Source organism: Acomys minous (assembly GCF_964271855.1).
Source record: "Acomys minous genome assembly, chromosome: 5".
Lineage (NCBI taxonomy): Eukaryota > Metazoa > Chordata > Mammalia > Rodentia > Muridae > Acomys > Acomys minous.
This window is the reverse complement of record NC_140494.1, coordinates 57,695,012-57,718,645: the sequence shown is the minus strand read 5'-3', so window position 1 is coordinate 57,718,645 and position 23,634 is coordinate 57,695,012. Positions and strand designations below refer to the sequence as shown.

General features: G+C 42.9%; 1 protein-coding gene across 4 annotated transcripts in view; it reads right to left on the bottom strand.

The window, feature by feature from the left end:
• Positions 1 to 23,634, bottom strand: part of NPR3 (natriuretic peptide receptor 3) — a 62,048-nt gene that overhangs the window by 24,341 nt on the left and 14,073 nt on the right. For all 4 annotated transcript variants that reach the window (XM_084783704.1, XM_084783703.1, XM_084783701.1 and 1 more), the window contains exon 3: positions 17,110 to 17,276. In XM_084783704.1, the coding sequence (XP_084639830.1) occupies positions 17,110 to 17,276 (167 nt within the window). The remainder of the gene's footprint in view (positions 1 to 17,109; positions 17,277 to 23,634) is intronic.

Sequence of the window (23,634 nt, the reverse complement as noted above, 5' to 3'; positions counted from 1 at the left end):
TGTGAATCAAGTGGCAATGAGAAATCCTCAAAGAAGTTTTAACACAGAGATCTGGTTAGAAAATTCGCACACCATGGTAGTGGTGTTTGGGCAGCCAGGGCCAGCAGCAAGCTTCCAAATGAGAAAGCCATCTTTCCAAATAACTATTCTAAGGAGGACCTTCACTAGAGCTATTTCATTGTCCCCCAGCTTTCTTCTAAGCTCGTGTGACTTTTATTTGTCTCATTTATTTATTTTGTGTGTGTGTGTGTAATGGTTAAAGTTTTTTAAAATATTTTTTTATTTTTTACATGTGCATTTACATTATTACACATATATAAAATAAACTACATACAGCAAGAAGAAGCACAAAATAACCAGGAATTATATTAATGTTACATTCATAGTGTTTTCGCTATTTGTATGTGGCAACCTTGAAGAAAACATCTTTCCTATCTTGGTGAGTCTACAACTCTGAATGTAAATCAATATCTATCATATCTCATCTCTATCAACTGAAAACGTCTATTCTAGACCCAGGGGAGGGGAATAGGCAGAAGAGGGATGGAGGGTGGGAATGGGAAGATAAGAGGGAGGGGATAACAATTGGGATGTAGTATGAATAAATTATAATAGATAAAACTCCAGGCAGAGGAGGGGGTTGCTGCAGCGACTTGTTTGTCTCATTTAAAAGCTTCCTCTTTCCTTGCCTATCAGAAGCCACCTGCACAGGCACTGGCTGTCCTAGAGTACCTAGGGCAGTACACCACCTCAAGGAAGAGCTTGGGAGGGGCTTTATGATGGTCACAGAGGCTCGAGCAACAAACATCTTCAGGCTCAACCACTGATGACACATGAGTCACATGGTTGGTACAAAGGTGCACGCACTTAGAGAACACCAGATAAATAAGACAGCCCTCAATCTGGTCAATCCAAGGAATGGGCCGATGGTTGCAATAAATACAAGCTCCTGCTGAGTACAGAACAGGAGAAACGCCCCCAAAGATGAAGGTTAGTGAAGTCTATACTGCTGCAGGGACCAAGTTAATATGTTAATATGGTCCAAGGCTTCTAAATAAGGAACTCCAGTCTCTTTAAGATCTTTAAGATCTGACTCCAGTAATGAGAGAGCAGAGTGGAGTAGGCCATTGAGAAAGGTGCTCAAAATAAAGCCAAAGTCAAGGTGATGTACCAAAATAAAAGTCTCCGCCTCTAAATCACAATCCACGGAGCCAACATTTTTAGATTGTTATCAAATAAAACAAGTTTGTTCTAATGGGGGAATAGAAAACAGAGAGTAATTCATAATAATACCCTAAAGTTCAACCCACTTTAAAAAGCCATGCTGGTTAAGATGGTTGAGTCCTCAGTAGTACAGTATTCTGTTCTTCCTGTTTAACAATTTGCTGGACCCCAGGAAAAAATCATCACTTAAAACTGCTCCTCTTGCTTGCAGGGCCCAAGGATACTGATCTTCTTGCTGCTGCTGGGCTGTTTCCATGGACACCCTCGCTCAGCACTTCAAGTTACGAAATCCCTTTCTAATCATTTTTTCATAGCATCCAAGCATAATTTAATATGATTTTATCCATTTAACAGACTAAAATCTCTGGCGCACAAATGCCCTTATGCCATTGGTTGTATTAATGGCCACTGTCTTAGTTCCATTTCTGTTGCTGTGATTAAAAAATTCCCTGACAAAAGCAAAACTAAGGGAGAAAGGATCGCTTAACTCACAATTCCAGATTGTGGTCCATCCATGTCAAGGATGTCATAAGATGTTGAGAAAATTGGTCACATTATGTCCACAGTCAGAGAGCAGTAGACCGTGCACATCTGTGGTAGACACGTGCACACTTGCGCTCAGTTTGCTTTTCCAGTTACACAGTTCCGACCCAGGGAGTGGTGCCGCCCACTTCCACGCTGGCTCCTCCCACATTGTTTAGCATAATCAAAAAAATTCCTCAGAGGCAGCGCCCATTGGCCAGACCTCACTGAGTCTCAAGTAGCTCTCCATTGTGTCACAATAACAACTAAAAATGACCATCCCACCCATCAAATAACTTTCTTAAATCATTTCTTTTGCTTTTTGAGCTTATAGTATAATTACATCATTTTCCTGTTCCCTTTTCTCCCTCCAAACCCTCCCAGATGCTCCTTGTGCTTTACCAAATTCATGGCTTCTGTTCTCATTAATTGTTGTTACATACATATATGTATGTATGTGTGCATGTATGTATGCTTCTAAATACATAAGTACCACCTAGTTGCTCTGTATGTTACTTATATGGGCTGACCATTTGGTGTTGGGTAACCAGTGATGTTCTCTTCCCTAGGAAAGACCATTTCTCCCACTCTCAGCACTTCCCCCAGCCTCTTCCATGTTAACACGCCTCAAGGACCACTGTGGAAGAAAGGGCAGAAAGACTGTAAGAGCCAGACAAAAGAAGGGAGATTGTTGTGAGATTATGTCTCTTTAAAATGTCAGAGACTACACCCATGATGTCACACCAACATGACGGACTAAACGTGAGTCGACCAAGGCCACCCTACATTATTGAGCCGCCTACCTTGGGCTCCCCACCTTGTGAACCCATGAAGACAGCGGCATCAATGGTTAGTCCCCCCACCCACCCCAAAACCCGATCTCTGGCCTATAGTTACAAACCCCTGTGGGTGCCGTCAGCATCTGAATATCAGAGTCCTCTGTTAGGCCAGTGGCTGGGGAAGGGGGGAATTGGCCCATCACCCTCCTTGCTTCCAAGCTAGAGGCCTGAAACACATGGTGTTCCCCTCTGGCTCCTGCCACATGACTTGGGATGCAGGCTTGCTCTGCTGTGATGCTGAGTTAAAAGTCAAACTTTCATGTAAGAAAGGTTAAGTAGGAAAGTGCCACTGGGTGACTTCAGGAGTAGGTATCTCCCATAGAGGGAGAGTCCCTGACAACATGATCCCTCCTGTAGATTCATTTGCCTCGGGTCTTCCTTTTCTGCCGGAGAAGCTAATCTACAGCGCTAACATCTTCATATATCGGAGTCCCCACCGAGGCAAGAAGGGACACCAAGACCCCGGGGAGCACAAAGGATGAGAAGTTGAGAAAAAAGGCAAGCTGTGCTTCAGCCTCTAATAGTTCCCTCCCAAGGCCTTCGAGCACTCATTCACTCACTGCTGCAATTTTTCAGGCTGATGTGCGCTCTTCCTAGGAGTCAAACTGGTCTGGTGTCTACAGTATGTGTTTGAGGCAACCAGAATTCTCTGAAAATAACTCCATTGTATTTCAGTTGTGAGGAAGTCAGTTGCCCATGTGAGACGGAGTGCCCTTCTACTCTAATCAGTAAAAAAAAACTGCTTAGCATTTCAGCCGGGGATGGTTTTGCACAGGAGATGCAGTATCGCTTGTGCGTCTTTGAGTGTGTTGTCCCCACCACAGCAATTGTCTTTGTGGCTCAAGTTAGTTGCATCACCACACACACTGTTAGCACAAAACAGAGGTTGCCTTCCAAAGGGATGAGACAGGATGCCTGGCTTGGAGGTCCTTTTGCGTAAGCCTTCGGCTTCTTTGCTAAGTATTTTCACAGTGTGCTAAGTCAAGAGCTTTTTACAGTTAGAAAGCCACACCTACCTATGTGTAATAAACACAAGAAAATGAATGCTTATTTATAATCAAAACCACTTTAACCCAAATTATTCCAGTTTCTTCAAAGAGCTTATTAGTACGATTTCATGCTACTTAAAAGTTACTAGGATAAATAATTTAAAACAATTTCCTCTTTTAAGAAAATGAAAGTGATTTTTAAAACTCAATGTATCTTCATTGAAGTGTTTTTGAAGGCCAGCCAATATTCCTGTAGCTAGAGTGAACCCCGTCGTCCAATGCGTCCATCACCCTGACTACATTTTCCTAATGAGACTAATCCTATTAATATGTTTGCATGCAGATCCATCATTCTTATATTGTTAAAAAACCAACTGACGGCTTGATTTTATTCTCGCAAATAAAATTAGCAAGGCCCTCCAGAGTCTGAAAAGGCCTTTTCATTTGGACAAACTACTCCCGGGCTGGCTGTGAGGAAAGGGAGTGAGAGCAAGAGAAGGGGCAGCCCTTTCTCTTCTGATGCCCCCACAGAAGGGCTTGACTATCCACAGCATTGCCAGAAGTGGGGCAAATACCTTTGCATCAGCTGGGTTCCTTTCTCTTTCCTTAGTTTGGCTGAAGAACTAACTTTCCAATTCTTCAACTAAGAAAAGTTGGATCTAATTAAATGACTCGAGAAAAGAGGGGGGTTAAAATGCCTAGTCGAGATTTTATTGGCGACCTGATAAATTTTTAACTAATATCATCCTCCACACATAATTCTCCCCTGTGCATAATTAGTATCAAAACACGACCTTGATCAAACACCACACTGGCTGGGCCTTCCCCCTTCCCTTAGAGGAATCACAGCACTGTTTGTCAACCTTTTAAATGTCAGTATGTCATACCTAGCCTCTTTAAACAATTACTTATTAAGTCCATCTGTCTCCAATACTATGCCTAGACAAGCCGCCAGTCTCCACGCCCACGTTCATTTGTGAGCATCAGAGGGAGACGCGGGCACAGGAAGTATATTTCCCATACACCCGCCTCACCTCCTCCTCAGCAATGCTGCCTGCCATCAGACTCTGCCTCAATACTTGTTTAATTAGTCAAATTTTCAACTTTTAAAGAAAAGGAAAAGGCAAGCCATGGGTGGCCTGCTGACCACAAATGAGCAAATACCCCAGGTTATACAATTCCCTCCTGCTCAGAATACCTGGTTAGAAATAAAAGTGGTATTTACCAAATTCTACCCCAAGTTAAAAACAGGTCACTTTTCAAACTGTAAAACTGAATTTGAAACCTCAGAGAGTACTAAGGATCCAGAATTGTTTGTGTTATGGTTTTTTTGTTGTTGTTGTTGTTTTGTTTTTTGTTTTTTTGTTTTTTTTTAGTGGACACTACACATCCTTTTAATTTTTTTCATGTAATGTTCATTGTCTGTTGGGGGAGGAGGGCAGGGACCACACAAGCCATGCCGCATATATGGGAATCAGGACAATTTGCGAGAATCAAGAGTCAAGTCTTTGCTTCCACCAGGTGTTTCTGAGGATCAAACTTTGGTCCTCAGGAAGATGCTGTGACTTTAATTGATCTTTAAAATTAGGTTCTAATTCTACATCTGCAAGCCTTGCAGCTTCGTCCTTGCAAAAACAAAAGGGCACGGAGCATTGCAATTCCTTAGCACATGTGCCCAGCAGTCCAGCTTGGCCTTGCAGTTAAACACTATGGGCTGGCAGTCAGCTCAGAGCTAAAGAAAAGCTGCTTCCGCATACTTTACATCTACAACAATAGTTCCAAGAGGCCTCTCGGATGCGGTATTACAAACAGCATAATACTCTACTGTAACAAAATTCTCCTAGAGTGGTGTGTGCAGATGTGTACAAACCTCCAGTGGCCCGTGCGTGTGTCGACTAGGAGGTAATTTTGCAACAAAGAATAATCAAATTCTGTCCTCGCATAATGACAATGTCACTTAGCTTTTAAACTAAGTCGAGTTAGAAGTTAGAAGCTGTCAATGGCTGAGACCTAGAAACGGGAGGACCCTATGAGGTGGTCGTTGGAATCTAGAGCTGTCTAGCTGAGGAGTCACGGGACCTGACCAAGGCCTTCCTCAGCCGGAACCCACTGCTGTAGTCCAGGATTGTCCTCTGGCATTAGGACAGCTCACATCTGGAGATTAGTAAGAAGGTGGTCTCTGCAAGCTCAGGCTCTGTTGGCACCTGGAGCTCTGTACTAGGAAATTCAGGATGTGTTTGTGTTCCTGTACGACTCGATTATTTTTCCTGAAAATTTTCACTCCATAATGAGGCATCCAGAAAGGGAGTACAACTCGCCACATCACGCTGCGATAAGTACTGGAACCTTCCAGGACACAAACATCTCCAATTATTTTCAAGTAATTATGCCAGAATTAGAATTAACTAATTAGTCTTAAAAGTGAATCGGCTTAGCTTTTAGAAAATGTACTTTAAAACCTAAAGTTCGACTTCCACGGGTAACCAGACGCCTTATGAGATGCTCCTACACATGGGCCCAAAGGAGGGCTTTAAAAAGAAGGCAGCATAAAAGCTAAAATAGAAGAAGCAATCCTGTCTCAGACGTAAAGCAAAATAAAATTTAGTCTGTATATATACCAATGCGATGGACCTATAAAGAAAACATCACATGAGTAGTTATTGCTGTGTACAATTGCTTCTGACAAGTCCAAGGAGTGGGACTGGGAAGATGGTCCAACAGGTAGAGGCATTCGCCAGACAAGCCTGACAGCCTGAGTTCAGACTTCTTGAACCCATGTAGAAAGCTGGGTGTAACCTTTGACACCAGCATTCCTACAAAAGAGAGGCGGAGACCAGACTGGACAACCACCTGGAAACTGATGGAGCATCTAGCCTACAGTACACAACCAAGAGGCAAAAACAAGGGAGATACAACTCAAATGCCAACTCCCAGAAGTGTTCCTTTGACCTGTACGTTTATAATGCGCCATTTACATCCACACAAACACACACACAATGTTGCTCATTTGGTTTTTTAAAAGAAAAAAACCTTGAAAGGAATGATTTGGTGGCACACGCCTATAATCTAAGCTACTCGGGAGATCAAGGTAAGAGGATTGGAAGTTCAAAGACTGCTTGGGCTACAGAGCTAGTTTAATGCTAATTTCAATAGCTTACAAAGATCTAAGCTAAAGTAAAAGTAAGAGGGCTGGGGATATAACTCTATGGTAGAACAGTTGCCTAACATACACAAAGGCCTGGATTCAAAACTCACTACCATGCTCACACACACACACACACACACACACACACACACACACACACACACACAAATAATCACAGAAGGCAAAGTTGTGCCTTTGGGGACAAGGAAAAAATGTTAATCTAGTAAATCAAGAAAAATTCAGCATTAAAAGGACAATATAACCAAAGAGCCAAAAAGAATTCTAGACCAAAACAAATATCCTCACCTACTCCTCTCTCCCTCCCTCCCCCCCCTTCTTCTTCTTCTCTCTCTCTCTCTCTCTCTCTCTCTCTCTCTCTCTCTCTCTCTCTCTCTCTCTGCCACAACAGATGCCAATACCATAGCATACTTGTACTGAGATTCAACAATTAAGGCAAGACTTCCAGTAAACCACACACTCTCTTTAGAGTCTCCATAAAGAGACAAGTGGGTTTTTTAAGCTGTAAGCCTGCAAGTCTAACAAGTCCATGAAGGAAATTGTAGATGGAAGCAGAAAGTCCTTGAAATGGGGACAGGGAAAACATCAATAGACCTATGAATCCAAACTGAGGAGTACTCAGAAGCATAGTAAGGGGACTCCAAGAAGCACAGCCATTGGAGTCAGACGCTGTACAACTGAAGACATGGGTAACTTCTGAAGGTGGGTGCAGTGGGGGCAAAAACACTAGATGCTTAAAAATTCATACCTGGGCTAAGAAGATGGCTCAGTTAGTAGAGTACTTGCCTTGCAAGCATATGAACTTGAGTTTCATCCCCAGAATCCAGGTTTGAAAAAAAAGCCGGTCATGACCAATAAGACAGAGAACTCTGTAGGGCTTCCTGGCTAGCCAGTCTAGCCTACCTGGCCAGTTCCAGGCCAGGAAGAAACCCAGTCTCCAGAAAAACAGATGGATGGTACCTGAAGGATGATACCGTAGGTTTTCTTCTAGCTTTATATACATCTGTACACACACATGTACCCCTACACACATGAACTCTTAACACAACACACACACACACACACACACACACACACACACACACACACACGAAGTTAGATTCCTGGCTCCCCATCGAGCTTACACAGAGAAGCAATTGTCCCCTGCTCCATGCCATCTCACCACAAGACAGGTCCATTACTGAATAAAGATGGGGGGACAGAAGAGTGTGCCTGGAGCACGTGGCAACAGGGTAACATACAAAGTTGAGGATAATGTAAAAAAAAATTGTAAGTCTTGAGTCTTAGGTGGCACTCCTTCCTGGCTCTCAGGAGGTAATACAGCATAATGACTCGCCAGAGGGTTTAAGAGAGAGTTTTTTCATTGAAATTGACCCGCCCAAGATAAAATGTAACTCTTTGAAACAGAGAAGTTGATACTCAGAGAACTTCAATACAGTCCACACTTAGACAAGTTTACTATAAATTCAGATCCCTGGACAGTGCTGAAGGAGGCACTCAGAAACAGAGGCAGAACAACATCTAAGGAATGCTCCCGCTATGAAAATCAAAGAGATAAATGTTAACAAAACAGCAAAAAATAAGAGCCTCAAAGAAATAGGCAATAAAGGATAAATAAGGCCATTAAAAAGATGGGAAGACTCCTATCTCAACCAATGAGAAATACTATCAGTTATGGGGGGGAAGCCTTCATTCAATGTGCTTTTAGATAGAAGAAGATTCACCTTGCTCATTTATTAAATTAAGACAGACCATCCATTACAAAATAAAAAAATAGCATGTACTTTAGAACTTGTGGAAGGGATAATAGGAAGATGAGCCTCTGTATCCAAGAACCAAACTCAAGTGCTGGAGAGCCACTCAGACAAGAGAAAAGTGTGGAAGTTTTTCTTTGTCTTTCTCTTTTCTATTCTCTTTAATTTTTTGCTTGAAGACATTCTTGGCTGTACACATTCTTGGCTGGCCTGGAACTCATTATGTTGCCCAGGCTAACCTGGAGCTCATGGTAATCCTACTGCCTTGGTTTCTCAGAATCATAGATATCACCACCACACCTACCTAAAAAGCCTTTGAAAATTAAAAATATAACAGACATTTTCAAATACAGTAGTTTGGAAGGTAAAGTTAGAACAATCTCTCAGAAAAGGAAAGAGAAAGGCAGAATTAGAAACAACACTTGCTTTGACAGCGTATGTACAAGAAGAAAAGAGAGAAAATAACAGAACTGGATAAGGATGGCTAACACTCAACTCTAACAGTTACAGAAAGAGGGAACTAAAGGCACAACATAAAGATTTTGAAATACACAGACCAAGCCCAGCACCATGGCTCACATCTATAATCTCAGCACTCAGGAGGTTAATACCGTAAGCTTGTCAAAAGTTCCTAACCAGGCTGAGCCACATAACGAGTTCCAGCCCATCCAGGGCTACAGTGCAAGACTCTGTCTTCCAAATAACAAAATATAAAAATTAAAAAAATAACACACTCTCACCAGGACTCATTGTTATAAATTTTCATTCACCAATCAGCCCAGTTTTCTGCTTGTTTGTTTTCTAATTCTTTTTCCCTCCCTCCCCTTGCTTCCCTTTGCTCTACACCATAGAAAGATAACTCCTTCTCGGTGCATTTCACTGTCATGTGACCCCTGATTAGTTCAGTTCACCGAGGCAGGAGAATAGAACCAGAAGGAAGAAAAAGCTAGGGCATGTCTCCCTCACTCTCTCTTTGCCTTGAGTAATGTCTCTGGCAAAGACTGTATTTTTTCCATCCTTCTAGTTTTCGTAGGCAGCCCTAACTTTAGAGATCTATTAAAAGTCTCTTTTCCTTGGGCCTTCTAGCTCTAGGAATGTTGGTGACTTTTTTGCTATTTCTAATCTCTGACTTGCTTCACTATTCCTTTTGGAATCTCAGCTCTTCTGCTCATTCTATTAAACCCCTGCTGAATTACCTGACACAGATTCTATTTTCTTGTCTAGCCCTTCACTGATGCAATCATTCATACAAAGAAAATACTAAAAGCCTTGAAGGACAGACAAAAGAAAAAAGAAAAAAGAATTTAAAAAAAAAAAAGAATTAAAATGGTAACAATAAGATCCACAAAATAAAAGAGTAATATCATCAAAGTCTTAGGGAAAATAATCTTCAAAACTACTATTTTATACCCAGCTAAACCATCAATTAAATGTTGAAATTATTATAATACAAAATGTTTTCTGATGTGCAAAGTATCAAAAAATTCTCATTAATTCCTCCTTTTTTCAAAACAGACAAGAATTTTATGAATAGAAAAGGAGACATGATGTTCAAGGAAAAGATCATGTAATGAAAGAGAAAACTAAAGCACAGTTCTAAATTGGTGTTAAAAGAAGAAATTATTCCAAACTGGAGCAGAAAGATAAGGTTCAAGACATTAATGTCACTACACAAAGTCTTTTACTAGGTCACTAAAATTGAAATAGTGAGAACTATGTAAAAGCAAATAAGAAAACAGTCATTAAACTGCAGAGAAAGTGCAGGAGAAACAACAGGTTCTCATAAAATAATATATGATTATGCTCTAACTATTTACATGTGAATAATGGGGGAAGCTCTGAATATCATCTTTTAGCTTTTGTTCAAACTTTTTTCTCTGAAAATATCTTTAAGAAGAAACTGTATTATGAAATATTGGGAGGGTAGAAGGAAAAGAAAATATTAGCAGAAAAAGAGTGTGTCAAACAGTTTAATCTTTTTTCCCATCTAAAGAATTAAAATATAGTATCAAATTTTTACTATAAGAAGCAGCAATATAAATAATCTATTTTAAAAGTACATAGGCAACGTCAGGAAAAACATTAACAATAGTCATCTTTGTATAGTCAGAAGCAAAGAAAGGGAAAAAAAGAAAGAAAATTATGCTTGTCTGTAATTCTTATGGTACTATAAAGTATCTTTAATTGAGTGTACTTTTTTTATTCATTGTATCATGCCCTTTCAGCCTGGGAATCTATGATATTTTTATGTAAACAACATCAGGGAAAGAAGGTGAAGTTCACCCAAGAAAAAAGCCAAGTGTTAAAGGGCCAGCCAGTGGCTAGGTCTCAAAAGTGCCAAACACAATGAGGAGAATGGATCAAGGCCAGGGGTGGGATTTACAGGAAGGAGAACCAAGGATGCTGCCAGGGCCAAAAGAGGGTCTTCAGCTTTGGCTCACCCAGTCCTAAGAAATAGTAGGGAGAACAGCGTGTCTTGGACAGTCAGGTGACTCACTGTCCAGAATGAATGAATGAGTGAGTGAGAAGTGAGTGAGTGAGTGAGAGAGTGAGTGAGAGAGTGAGAGAGTGAGTGAGTGAGAGAGTGAGAGAGTGAGTGAGAGAGTGAGAGAGTGAGTGAGAGAGTGAGTGAGTGAGTGAGTGAGAGAGTGAGTGAGTGAGTGAGTATGTGAGTGAGTGAGAGAGTGAGAGAGTGAGGGAGTGAGGGAGTGAGTGAGAGAGTGAGTGTGTGAGTGAGTGAGTGAGAGAATGAGTGTGTGAGTGAGTGAGTGAGTGAGTGTGTGAGTGAGTGAGTGAGAGAGTGAGTGTGTGAGTGAGTGAGAGAGTGAGTGAGTGAGTGAGAGAGTGAGTGAGTGTGTGAGTGAGTGAGTGAGAGAGTGAGTGTGTGAGTGAGTGAATGAGTGAGTGAGAGAGTGAGTGAGTGTGTGAGTGAGTGAGTGAGTGAGTGTGTGAGTGAGTGAGTGAGAGAATGAGTGTGTGAGTGAGTGAGTGAGAGAATGAGTGTGTGAGTGAGTGAGTGAGTGAGTGTGTGAGTGAGTGAGTGAGTGAGTGAGTGAGTGAGAGAGTGAGTGAGTGAGTGAGTGAGTGTGTGAGTGATTGAGAGAGTGAGTGAGTGAGAGAGTGAGTGAGAGAGTGAGTGAGTGAGAGAGTGAGTGAGTGAGAGAGTGAGTGAGAGAGTGAGTGAGTGAGAGAGTGAGTGAGTGAGAGAGTGAGTGAGTGAGAGAGTGAGTGAGAGAGTGAGTGAGTGAGAGAGTGAGTGAGTGAGAGAGTGAGTGAGTGAGTGAGTGAGTGCATGAGTGAGAGAGTGAGTGAACATCTCTTTCATCTCAGAAATAAAGCTAATGACTTCTCTAATATAAGATTAGCTAAAACTTGAGCATTTTCCTCATTTTTCTTCTGGGGAAATGATTTTTTTATGTAAGCATGCACAAACATAATTCTTATTCAGGTAAATAAACATGGCTCAGGAAAATAACCCAATGATATACTGACCATGATCTAGCCCAGTGATTCTCACCTTTTTTCTATACGGGAGCCATAGATGAAATTCTGACTCCTCTCTCCAATGTATACACTTACAAAGCCTGATATGCAATTACAAAAAGTCAATACATAGTAAAGCAGGAAGTCTTCATCCCCTTAAAGCACTATGGAAACCTGGAAGCCTGAGAAAAGGCTCTGTCCCCGTGACTCTGCTGGAGATGACCTGTCCATACTACTGCAAGTGCCATCCGCGTGCCATGGTGCTAAGGTGCATGACATTTTCTGTGTCCCGACGCAGGAATGTATCTCTTATGGAACCCCAGAGCTCAAGGCTGCGGCTATTTTATTCTTACTCCTGAGTTTTTAGAGGATTGGGATTCCATCTGGGAGCACTCACTCTCCAGGATCAGGTTCACGGTGGTGCTCCCCACAGAACTCAGTCAACAGTCTCTGATGATGAACGAGATGATTGGCTACACTTCAGAACAAATAAGGGCAAAGGATGACCATAGCTGAAGAAGACACCGAATCCTTAGCCATACTTTGGTGAGTATGTGAACGAGTAGAGGGAAACTGATACCTTGAGAGTGTGTATTTTGGACTGGACAGTACAGAGGGAAAAAGGAAACACTTCAGCCTCTGGACTGCCAGGCTCACACAGAGGCCCTGATACACTCACTTAATCTTTGGGTCTTAAGTTTGCCTCCTTCTTGGGCGCATTGTTGTTAAAAGGATCAGACTGATGTAGTGGAAAAAGAAAGTCACTGGCCCAGGAGCCAGAGGATGCAACTAATCTGAGCTTGGCCACCGCACAGCGCATTCTAAAACCAAATACCAGCACTCTGGAATTGGAACCACTCCTAGGGCAGAGACCAGGGCAGCTCCATTAAAATGCCCTTTAGTGAGAGCCACTGCACATGTAGGTGACCCAACACAAACTAGTGGCGAAGGCCAGGCAGGCACTTGGCAAAACCTCTGAGCCAGGCCTCGAACCCCAGAAGCCTCTCTAATGTGACATTACTTCTCAGATTATTTTTACTAGTGACCCTAAATGTTCTTCTATGGGAGAGGGGACCCTGCTGTGGACCCTTTTTCCACCCTGACACCACCTGGTGAAGCTGAGCTCGGTGCTCCTAAGGAGGTCGATAAGCAAAGCCCAATGCTCACGAGCATTGCTGACCAAGAAGCTAACGCACTTCTCTGAGCCTTGGTTTTGGCTACTTGAAAGAGAAGATGTCGGAAGTGATGTCTTCCCAGTTCAGCAACAACAAAAACTGTAAGTGGGATACAGATTGAGTGTGCTCGAAACATTAAGTGCTGGCATAAAATAACAGATAGAAAATTCCTCACATCCTGTGGCGGCTTGCAGTCAAAATGTAGGGTCAGTCAAGGTCTTGTACAAAATTATCTTCCATCCACATGCCTAAGGTGTATAGGAAATGAGTGTGTTTTGTAATTAGACTTGGTTTCCATGTCCCAAATATATTTACTAAAATTGAAATAATTCTGACCTGGGCTTTTGAAACCTCAAATCCCATCCCCGGTGACACAGCTCCTCCAAAAAGGGTACAGCTACTCTGATAAGGCCACAGCTCTTAATCCTTCCAATCCTTTTAAATAGTGCCACTCCTCAATAACCGAGCATTCAAACCACCACGCACATAGCAGTGAGAGAAGAAACTAACATATAACCTTATAACACAGTGAAGAATTTGATTGTCACAGTAAACATACAGCCAAGTGCTGTAAACCCAGAACTTGGGAGTTTGAGGCAGGAATAGGGGGAGTTCAAAGACATTTTTAACTATATAGTGATTTAAGACTAGCTTGGGTTACATGAGATCCTGTTCTCAAAAAGTAGGGGGAAAACATATCAAAGCATTGGATGGAATTCAAACCCAAAAATCTACCCAGGTGATGAAGCATAGAGCTTTCCACACACACTGACACAGGTAAGCAAGAATGCTGAGGGTGCTAAGTGACTTATAACAGCCTCAGTAACCTGACTGCCATCTTACACATAATCTTCCTAATCTTACCAGTCTCTGTACGGCATCTTATACTCCATTTTTTCCCACTTTTTCCTTTATTTTAGCAAACATCATATATATGTACAATGAAAAGTAATCCTATCTACCTCCCATCCACCTCCAATCTTCTCAGTGCCCAAACATGCTTGCTCCCAACTTCATGTCTTTTATTTATTTTTTTTTTATAAGCCATTAAATCCAGTTACTCTCCCCCATATATACATGGGTGAGGGCCACCCACTGGGACATAGGAAACCTCCTGCCCTTGGCCACTTTCTAAGGAAAGGATGACTCTCCTTCCCTTGTTTTTCCCAGGTAAACTGTTAAATTTTTTAAAAGAGGGAGCAAGGTATGGAAATGAAGATCAATCTTAGAAAACCAAAATTGTGTTAATCAGGGTGCAGTTGGTAGAGCCCTTGCTGCAAAAGCTTTGAGGGTCTGAGTTCAGCCTCTGACAGCCACATGACAACCCAGGCATAGCAGCATGCACCTGTGACCCCAGATTAGGGAAGGCAGAGACAAGAGGACGATGCCTGGGATTCCTGACCAGCCAGTCTATCTACATCAACAAACACAATGTTCTATAAAGAAACCGTGTCAATAAAGAAATAAGATGGACAGTGAGGAAGACACCCTACACTGACCACTAACCTCAACATACATGAACACACATGCACACACACTTGAGCACACATATGCTCATGCATATACTTAAAACATATAATTGATCCGTTCAAGTTTAGTAAACAAAAACATAAAATCATTGTACTATTAAAATAGGAAAATAGTTTTACTATTTAAAAAAAAAAATCATTGTTTCTCTGTCCTAATGTTGCAGTATAGCATGTTTAAAAAAAAACTTTAATTTCATATGTTCAATTAATTTCATATATTTTATTTTTGAAAAGATCATAACTTTTCCAGGGGTGCTAGCAATGTGCTAACACAAATGTCATCTAATAAATATAAAATTGAGTCCAGGATATCATTTAGTTTTCAATGCTGAAACAAAATTCCAAAGGTTCAAGGCCTTCCTTGAGCCCTGGACCATACAAATCCTTAATGTTTGTGCCACTTTGGTCAGTCATCCTAAGAAAATGCATCAGTTAAGAGAAGCAGAAAGCCTTCGCCAAAGAAAAACAAAAGAGAACGTCCGGGTCTGAAGGGTTCTCTCTGCCTCCACAGTAGGCACCATGCTTTTCGCATCAGCCAGACAAAGTGGTGGCATCTGCAGCTGTACAGACAGGAAATCTGCCACGTGCTCTTTCATTTTAAAGTCCAGACAATTCAACGCTATGTTGGGGTCCTTGCCAGTGCCATAAAAATTATAATTCATTATATTTTATTTTCATTCGACATAATTAATTTAATAACTTTATTCAGCCAAACACAACCTTAATTTAGCACTAGACACATTCCCATAAACATTAAGAAACAGATTCATTAAAAGGAAACAAATCAGACCCTACTCAGAGATCACGTGGTTAGCTGGGGAAAGCAGAGTACAAGCGAGAATTAATGGATCTGCCAAACTTGCTGGGTGTGCGATTCAGGTGAGTGCAGAGGCCGAGCTAAGCTCTGTGAGGTGGAGCCCCGTGCAATCAGATAGGACACCCCGTATATGCAAACATGAGAAGCTGAAGGACCCAAGGAAATCTGTCTGAGCGATGCCGTCAGACTGCGCACGGACGCACCTCCAACTGCGCTGGTCTAGCTTGTGGGCTCCTCCCCCTCCCCCACCCCAGCCCAACAGCACAACACAGCCACCTGTGCAAACCAACCTTATAAGCAACTGATGCTCAAAAGCATCATGAAAAGGAAAAATGGAGGGCTGGAAGGTGGAACACATACGCGAACCTCTGGCTTTGACTCCCAGAACTGGGGGGGGGGGGGGGGAATATGTCTTCAGAATTAGAATAAATTATTATAATTACTTCAATTATACTTAAAGTTATAAATTTTATTTATTTTAGAAATGAGCATGGAGAAGCAATATTATAATCCACAAGTGCAAATACTCTTGAAAACACTAGAATTGGGTCTGGAAAATAGTATGAATTCCTGTAGTAGCAATGTCTTACTAATGAGATTTTGCTCAGACTACAGTTAAAACAAGATTTAGCATTCTGAACAAGAATAACATAATCCGGAATGTGAACAAAAAAAGTATATTGAGAAGCCAACTGTTGTCCAATGAGTCTCATTATGTCAGACAACATATGATGAAATAATTCAACTTTAACAACTCCCAGGAGGAAGCCAGGCAAAACGACACTGTCCCTCAGTTTTCAAATCATGAAGTTAATATAGACCATTAGGAAAAATAATATAGAGGCATACATAAAATACCTTTATATTTTCATTATTGGCAGGGAAGGAAGGACAGAGCAGCATACCCACCCACCCCAGCCCACTAACTGAAAGCCCTCTGCTCATGCTACCCTGAGAAAGCAGGACACTGTGGGGACAGCTCAGAAACATAACTAAATATGCCGAAGGCTGCCCAAACAACAGTACCCAAGGGTGTGACCTTTACCCCAGGCTGAGCTTCTTTAAAATGCGTTAGTAACAAGAGTGCTGCTGGAATGGAAAGATCTAGAACAGCCAGGTAGGAAACAGCTTGCACAGAAGAGAAAACTCCACTGCCTTCAAGAGACAGGAACAGACCAACCAAGAAGAAGAGGACATGGATTGTCCAAAGGAAGAGCCTCCAAAGCCTAAAATACCTCTTGCCACCAAGCCTTGGACAAATTAGCCATGCAAAGCTTGGGCACTCCTTCAACTGCCTCCTCCCACAACACCCTCCTGGCTTAGTAAACGATGAGAGTCCACAAAAGCCCTGCTCTGGAGGCAGTCTTCCACCCTGCGGCCCGGGTGCAAAGGAGAAGTGTAAGCGAGAGGCAAGGAAAGACGATGGGACGGGGGTTGGGGAGAGGAGAAGTGGCGGGAGGCGGGCAGTGGACGGCGTGGGGACACAGAAGGCGGACAGTGACATTCGGAGTTGAATGTTTGTGTGGCTCAGAATGGGGCAGTTTGTCAGCTCTGGTTTAATTGGAAGCCTGTTTTCAGGATGCGGAAGGGCGGGGCTCATGATCAAGCACTTACGTAATCCTCCTCGTTGAGGCCTTGCTTCTCAACAGAACTTTTCACCTCCATGGAAAACTTCTCAAACTCGGGTTTCACGGTCCTCAGTAGGGTGACTGTTTGCAGGGATGAGTACGCCTGCCTCGCCTCAAAATCCTGCTTGTCTCCTCTCTTCCACGAGCCATCTCCTACGGGAGAAATGAAAATATTTATAATTCCAAGCCAGCCACCATTAAAAAAAAAAAAAAGGCCATTCTGTCTTTTCAACTGCAACGTGTCCCTACGTGGTACCTTTGGCCGCTGAGGAGAGAGGTATTGTCATAGTTTTGCACTTAGGTATAATGTGACAATGTCAAAATCATTACAGGAGAAGCAATCTCTTTGAACACATGTGCCTTTGAAATGTGAGAGAGACAGACAAGCTCTGTTGATGTAACTGCCTTATAATAACCACGGGACTGTGACTGTCAGCCCCCCGGAACTGCAGTACTGTGGAAGCAAAGGGGAGTCTTTGCTTCTGCCCAGTCATACTTACTTTCAGTACCCACAATCCATTATGGCAGTGAGCCAAGTCACTGGAGTGGCCAGATGAGCATAACGGTGTTTGGACCTGGGAATGGCAGGTTGCAGTAAGGCATGAGGGCAGGTCACACACAAACTAAATGTGTGCTGGTAAGACTTGGAGGTTACTGACACTTCTTCATCTGCTCCAGGATGAGGAGGGTGGACTTGAGGGCTTATATCCGTTTAGTATTGGCAACGTCATCAAAATTGCTCACTGAGCAATGCCAAACCAGTGTGTGAAGTATAATGAATATTTTCAGTATGTATATAGCACTAGTAAAAGATAAATGATTGATAGATAAATGATAGATAGATGATAGATAGATAGATAGATAGATAGATAGATAGATATACAGACAGACAGACAGACTAACTGACTGACTGACTGAGACACTGAGCAGCCTGTTGCTTCACAGCTCCTGCCTCAAAAAGTGACTGCTAATCATCTGAGGAAGTATTATTCTCTTCTTCTGATTTCATTTCGGTGGCATAAAAAGGGCCTCAAAAAACAAGGTGGCCCCTAACATGATAGTAAGCTACTTTTTAGATGAATCATTATCATAAATCCTGGAGCTCTCTGAAAACAAGATTACAGCCTGATAGAGTACCACCACAAGTCAGCTGTGCACCCCAAAGCCCAGTCTGCAACGATGGCTCAAACCTAACAGCTCAGTAGCAAGGGGACATCCGGGACTTCATGGGACCCCCTGAGAACATGGACAGGTCTGGGGTACTCATTCTACGGCTCCAGAAGTTCAGTGATGAACAAATGAGTCTGGGATCTCTTACCACAGCTTGAGCCAGATGCATCTGACCTGCGTGCATGGTGCTTGTACAACTCTACAACAGCCATAGAGATCATCGTAGGTGTCTTCAACTGTCTCCATCAAATTTGGGAAAGAAACTTAACCCATGTGTACAACCAAACAGCCTGCTATAGACCAAACAAAATGGAAAGAAGAGGCAACAAATCCAAGCAGGAACCATCTCATGTGAAGATAAAGAATGAGTCTGGTCTTAAATGCGTAAAAAAAAAAATTTTAATAGGTGGATAAGAAGACCATGTCCCCTGGAGGGGGAGACCTGGTGGCACTCAGAGGAAGAATAGCGGCTACCAAGAAGAGACTTGATACCCTATGAGCATATACAGGGGGAGGAGGTCCCCCTCAGGAACAGTCATAGGGAAGGGGAGTAAGGGGAAAATGGGAGGGAGGGAAGAATGGGAGGATACAAGGGATGGGATAACCATTGAAATGTAACAAGAAGGTGGAAAGGCCTCCCTGGCAGAACCCACACCAGCGGGCAAAGGTGCAAGTGTGTATAGCATCCAGCAGGCAGCAGATGGAAGATGGATCTCAGTCTGGGAGATGGGGAAAAGGCAGAAGTGGAGCGTGTGCTTGTGGAAGCATCTGTTTCCTCACCATTCTAATAATAGTAACCGTTTATTAATTGCTTGCTAGGCCCAGATAAGTACGGTAAGATAAACAGGACAGAGATGAGAGCATAGCTCATTAAAGATGTTGTCTGTTCTCAAGGACCACAAAATTAAATGTCAAGTCACCAAACAAAATTTGACAAGAGTCTTCCTCCTCTGTCTTCCACTCCTGTGACTCCTCCCAAGTCCTTAGCAGACCACAGCCTAAGAGAAGCCATGCCTGGCTCTGGAGCCAGTGAGATGTACCTTCTGTCAAATGCAAGGGAGCCAAGAAGGGTGCTTAGTCCCAAAGATCCAGACAACGCAGCAGTCACAAGCCATTGAACACCCCAAAGTCTAAAAGTTCCCACGGAGGAAACCTACTTCCTATAGACAAACAGTATGCATTTGCTGAATAATCTTCCCATTTTCAATTGTATTTATTTTTAACTACGTGTATGTGTGCATGCGTGTTGGCATACGCACTACATGCCCACACATGCCTGCAGAGACCAGAAGAGTTACAGGGGATTGTGAGCTGCCACATGTGGATGCTGAGACCTTAACTCGGGTTCCCTTTAAGAGCAGCACACACTGTCTTAACTGCTGAGCCATCTCTCCAGGCCCCACTGACTCAAGTTGCCAAGATGCGCTGGAGCTGGGATATAAAGCCTGCTTCTTCCCCAGCATACGTGAGTGCCTGAATTTGATTCCCCAGGTAAGAGGGCCTAAGTGGGAGAGCTGAAAAGTTCTGATGTTTCTAAATGAAGAAAATTAGTATTACATCAATGGAAAAGAGTTAGGTTTTTCTCAGGGAATTCAGAAATCCTTAAACTTGTGAGGTCTTATGCTATGTCAGAAAACATATGCAGAACCAGAACAGCCGTTATCTCAGTAAACAAAAGAAAGAACATACGTCTTTTTCAAAAATAAGTGAAACCTAACTCTTATAATGCCAGCAAGCATGGCCTGAAATATAATTTTAGAGCTTTATTTTCTAGAAAAAAAATAGAAACGATAATGCTTAGTAAGTTCAAGCCAGCCTAAGCAGGTTCATAGGCATAACTTCTTCCTCAGTCATCTCTTCTCCCACACCGGGGCTGTTGAACACGAGGAAGGCAAAGACTGAGCTGGCGCTGTGTCCCGTCGGTAGAACACACTTAATGCAGCAGACACCTAGGTGCCTCTGGAGATTTATGAGCGGAACAGAAGAGTGACAGGCGAGGACCATGCCTTAGGGAATAGCAGCGGATTAGAGAGGGGAGCCGCTGAGCGTTCGCAGCCACAGTAGTCCAGGCAAGAGGGTAAGAGAGGTCACCAGCGGGAAGTCACCAGCCAAGAACAGAAACTGAGCCCTCTAGGAGGTCAGACTCGCTAAGAACTTTCCTTTTCTTTCTTCTTTTTCTTTTTCTTTTCTTTTTCTTTCTTCTCTCTCTCTCTCTCTCTCTCTCTCTCTCTTTTTGGGGGTTTTTTTGGTTGTTGTTTTTTTTTGGCACTTTGATATGATAGTAAACTTTTCAAAAATAAATATATATATATATATATTTTAATTTTATAATCATAAAAAGAGATAGCACCCATGAGAATAAAAACAAGACAACTCTACAAAAGGAACCGCAAACTCTACAATGGTTAGGGAGGGATGGTAAACAGGGAGGGAGAGGCATCACAAATGACGTCAAGGAGAAGAAGGAAAACAGAGATCCTTGCAGAGAAGAGCAGAGTGAAGTTAGTGTCGTTGCAGATCCAAAGTGTCTGCAGAATGCCCAAAGGACAGCGCCAGGCCAAGGCTGGAAACAGGTCTGAAGCCAGAGCAAATACAGGTTAGAAAACTAGACACTGAATAACATTCCTGCACAGATCAGGGTTGGAGCCCAGCAGCTGCCCTAAAGAAGAAAGCGCAGGTGAAAAAGTAGAGGGCTGAGCACACACTGTTGTTAGTGAGCACAAACAGAGAAGATACAGAGGCACTAACAGAACCAGAAAACTGCAACAGCCTCAAAGCCAGGAGCACAGGATTTCCAAAAAGGGGTCATTAGAAACTACCTGGGCTTCCTCAGAGCTACGTCACACCACGTAGCAGCCACCAGCTGCAGGTGCTACCATTTAAATTCAAATAAACCCAAAGTTCAATTCCTTCATCAGAATTGCCACAATACAAGTATTCAACAGTCAGCCATGTGGGGCATGAGACCAGCGGCTCTCCCAGCAACACAAAATAGAATGTAGCCAGCCCGGTGTCATAGTGTATACCTGTAATGCTGGGGCTCAGAGGGCTGGGCTGGAGGATGACAAATTTGAGGCCAATCTGGGCAATTAAGCAAGCCCAAGTACAAAAAAAAAAAAAACCCCACAGAGAACTGCAATAAGACAAGGGGGAAAAGTCAGAAAGAGAAGAAGAAAAGAACAGCAGGGAGAAGAGGGAAGGGAAGGAAGGAGAAAGGAAAGCAGGTAGGAAGGAGGGGGTACTATCACAAGAAGTGTCATCAAATATCACTGTTTGGAGTCGTGGCCCTCACCAAGGCTAAGAAATTTGTTAATAAAACTACTCATGACCTTGAGGGAATGACCTTCAGGAGAATAATTGCTATTAACATCATTTTTTTAAACCATGGGGGGGGGGTGGCTGGAGAGATGGCTCAGAGGTTAAAAACACCATCTGCTCTTCCAAAGGTCCTGAGTTCAATTCCCAGCAACCACATGGTGGCTCACAACCATCTATAATGAGATCTGGTGCCTTCTTCTGGCGTGCAGGTGTATACATAATAAATAAATCGTTTTTAAAAATAAATAAATAAATGCCATGTGTGTATTATCAATGGTTAGTTAATTACCAACTTAGCATATTCTATAATCATCTGGGAATGAAGTCTCAATCAGAGATTAGGTTCTCCATGTCTGAGGGAAGTTATCATGATTAGAAAGAGTCAGTCATTACAGGTGGCGTGGTTTCCTAGACAGGGGGTCTGGGTTGTGTAAGAGCAAGAGCAGACCATTAGCACGCGTGCATCAGTCTGTTGTTTTTGGATGCTCTTGACTGTGAATGTTGTGTGACTAGCTACTTTAAATTCCTGTCTCTTCAACTTCTCAATAATGTCAGCAAGAAGAAACAAAATTATGTGTCTGTCTATCTATCTGTCTGTCTGTCTGTGTGATTACAGGTGCGCATGTGTGCATAGGTTCGCATGTCTATGCACACCTGTGTATGCATGAATGCCAGGAGAGAACCTCCAAACCCTGAAAACTGGGATTCCAGGCACATGAGGGGTGCCCAGTTTGTTTTGTGGGCACTGAGATCTAAGGTCTGAGTCTCATGATTGGGCAACGGGAGCTTTGGGGCACGGTACTATCACTTAGCCTCCAGTGTGGTATTTTCACAACTGTCCAGATGAAGGAAATACAAAGAAAACGGGCTCTGCTCCTGAGAAGCGGGATAGAAAAGAAGATGGTTGGTCACCATGACGTCAGGGTAAGGGACAGTGTATACTTTACTCTGCTTTGTTTGAGTTTAGTGAATGCGAGCTTTCCATGAGTGAAAAAAAAATCCAGAACATGTATAAAAGGGAAGGCAAGGGCTGGAGAGATGGCTCAGTGGTTTAGAGCACCGCCTGCTCTTCCAGAGGTCCTGAGTTCAAATCCCAGCAATCACATGGTGGCTCACAACCATCTGTAATGTGATCTGATGCCCTCTTCTGCATATAAAGTGCTCGTATACAATAAATAATAAATAAATAAATATTTTTTAAAAAAGGAGAGGGGAGGCAGTCTGTGCTTAGCAAGTCTGTAGCCAGGACGCTGGCTCCAGTGACTGCTGCCTATGCTCCAATAACTGTGACATCCTGCAACTCCCAGCACCTACTAAGGACTGAGCACACAGTAGGCCTTCAATGTATGTAACCTGAAACAAAGAACTATCTGGGCATCACAGACTCTGCCCAAGGACTCAATGTCTGTCATTCACCTAGGCTGCCAGCCAACCACTGTGGCTCTTGAGCCCTGGTGGCTGTAAGTGAAAGAAAAACGCTGACCTTGCCTCATCTTGTCCACTCTACACAGTCCCAGTACCACATAGTGCCAGGGACCAGGCTCCCGGACACAAACACCCGTTAGGATTGCATACAGCTCTGTATAGCTGCTTTGCCTGGAGTGAAAGCTTACAAGTGGGAAAACCAAGGATCTAGGAGATTAAACATAGGAACAGGAACAAATGAAAAAGGAGGGCAAGATGCCTGAGCCCTGTCCAACCTGTGATCAGCTCCTCACAGCTGAGGCACTGCAAGAGTTAAGACTGCATTTGAAGTCCTAACGTGTTGCCAGGCAACCATAGGAGCATCCGAGAAACCCTTCTGTCCATCTCTTTGTTCTAAATTGGCCTTAATGTGCCTATGTCTCATTTACTGCAAAGTATGGTTAATCCAATCTCTCCTCTGGTGTCTGTGTTCAACTTTCCTTCAAACCTCACCTGAATCCCTGCTGTCTGAGTTCTCGAGAAGGCAAGTTGAGGGCAGCAACAGTCCTAGCAGCTGCAGTTGGCATTGTGCAAGTAAGTTCCCACTACATTCCTTTGA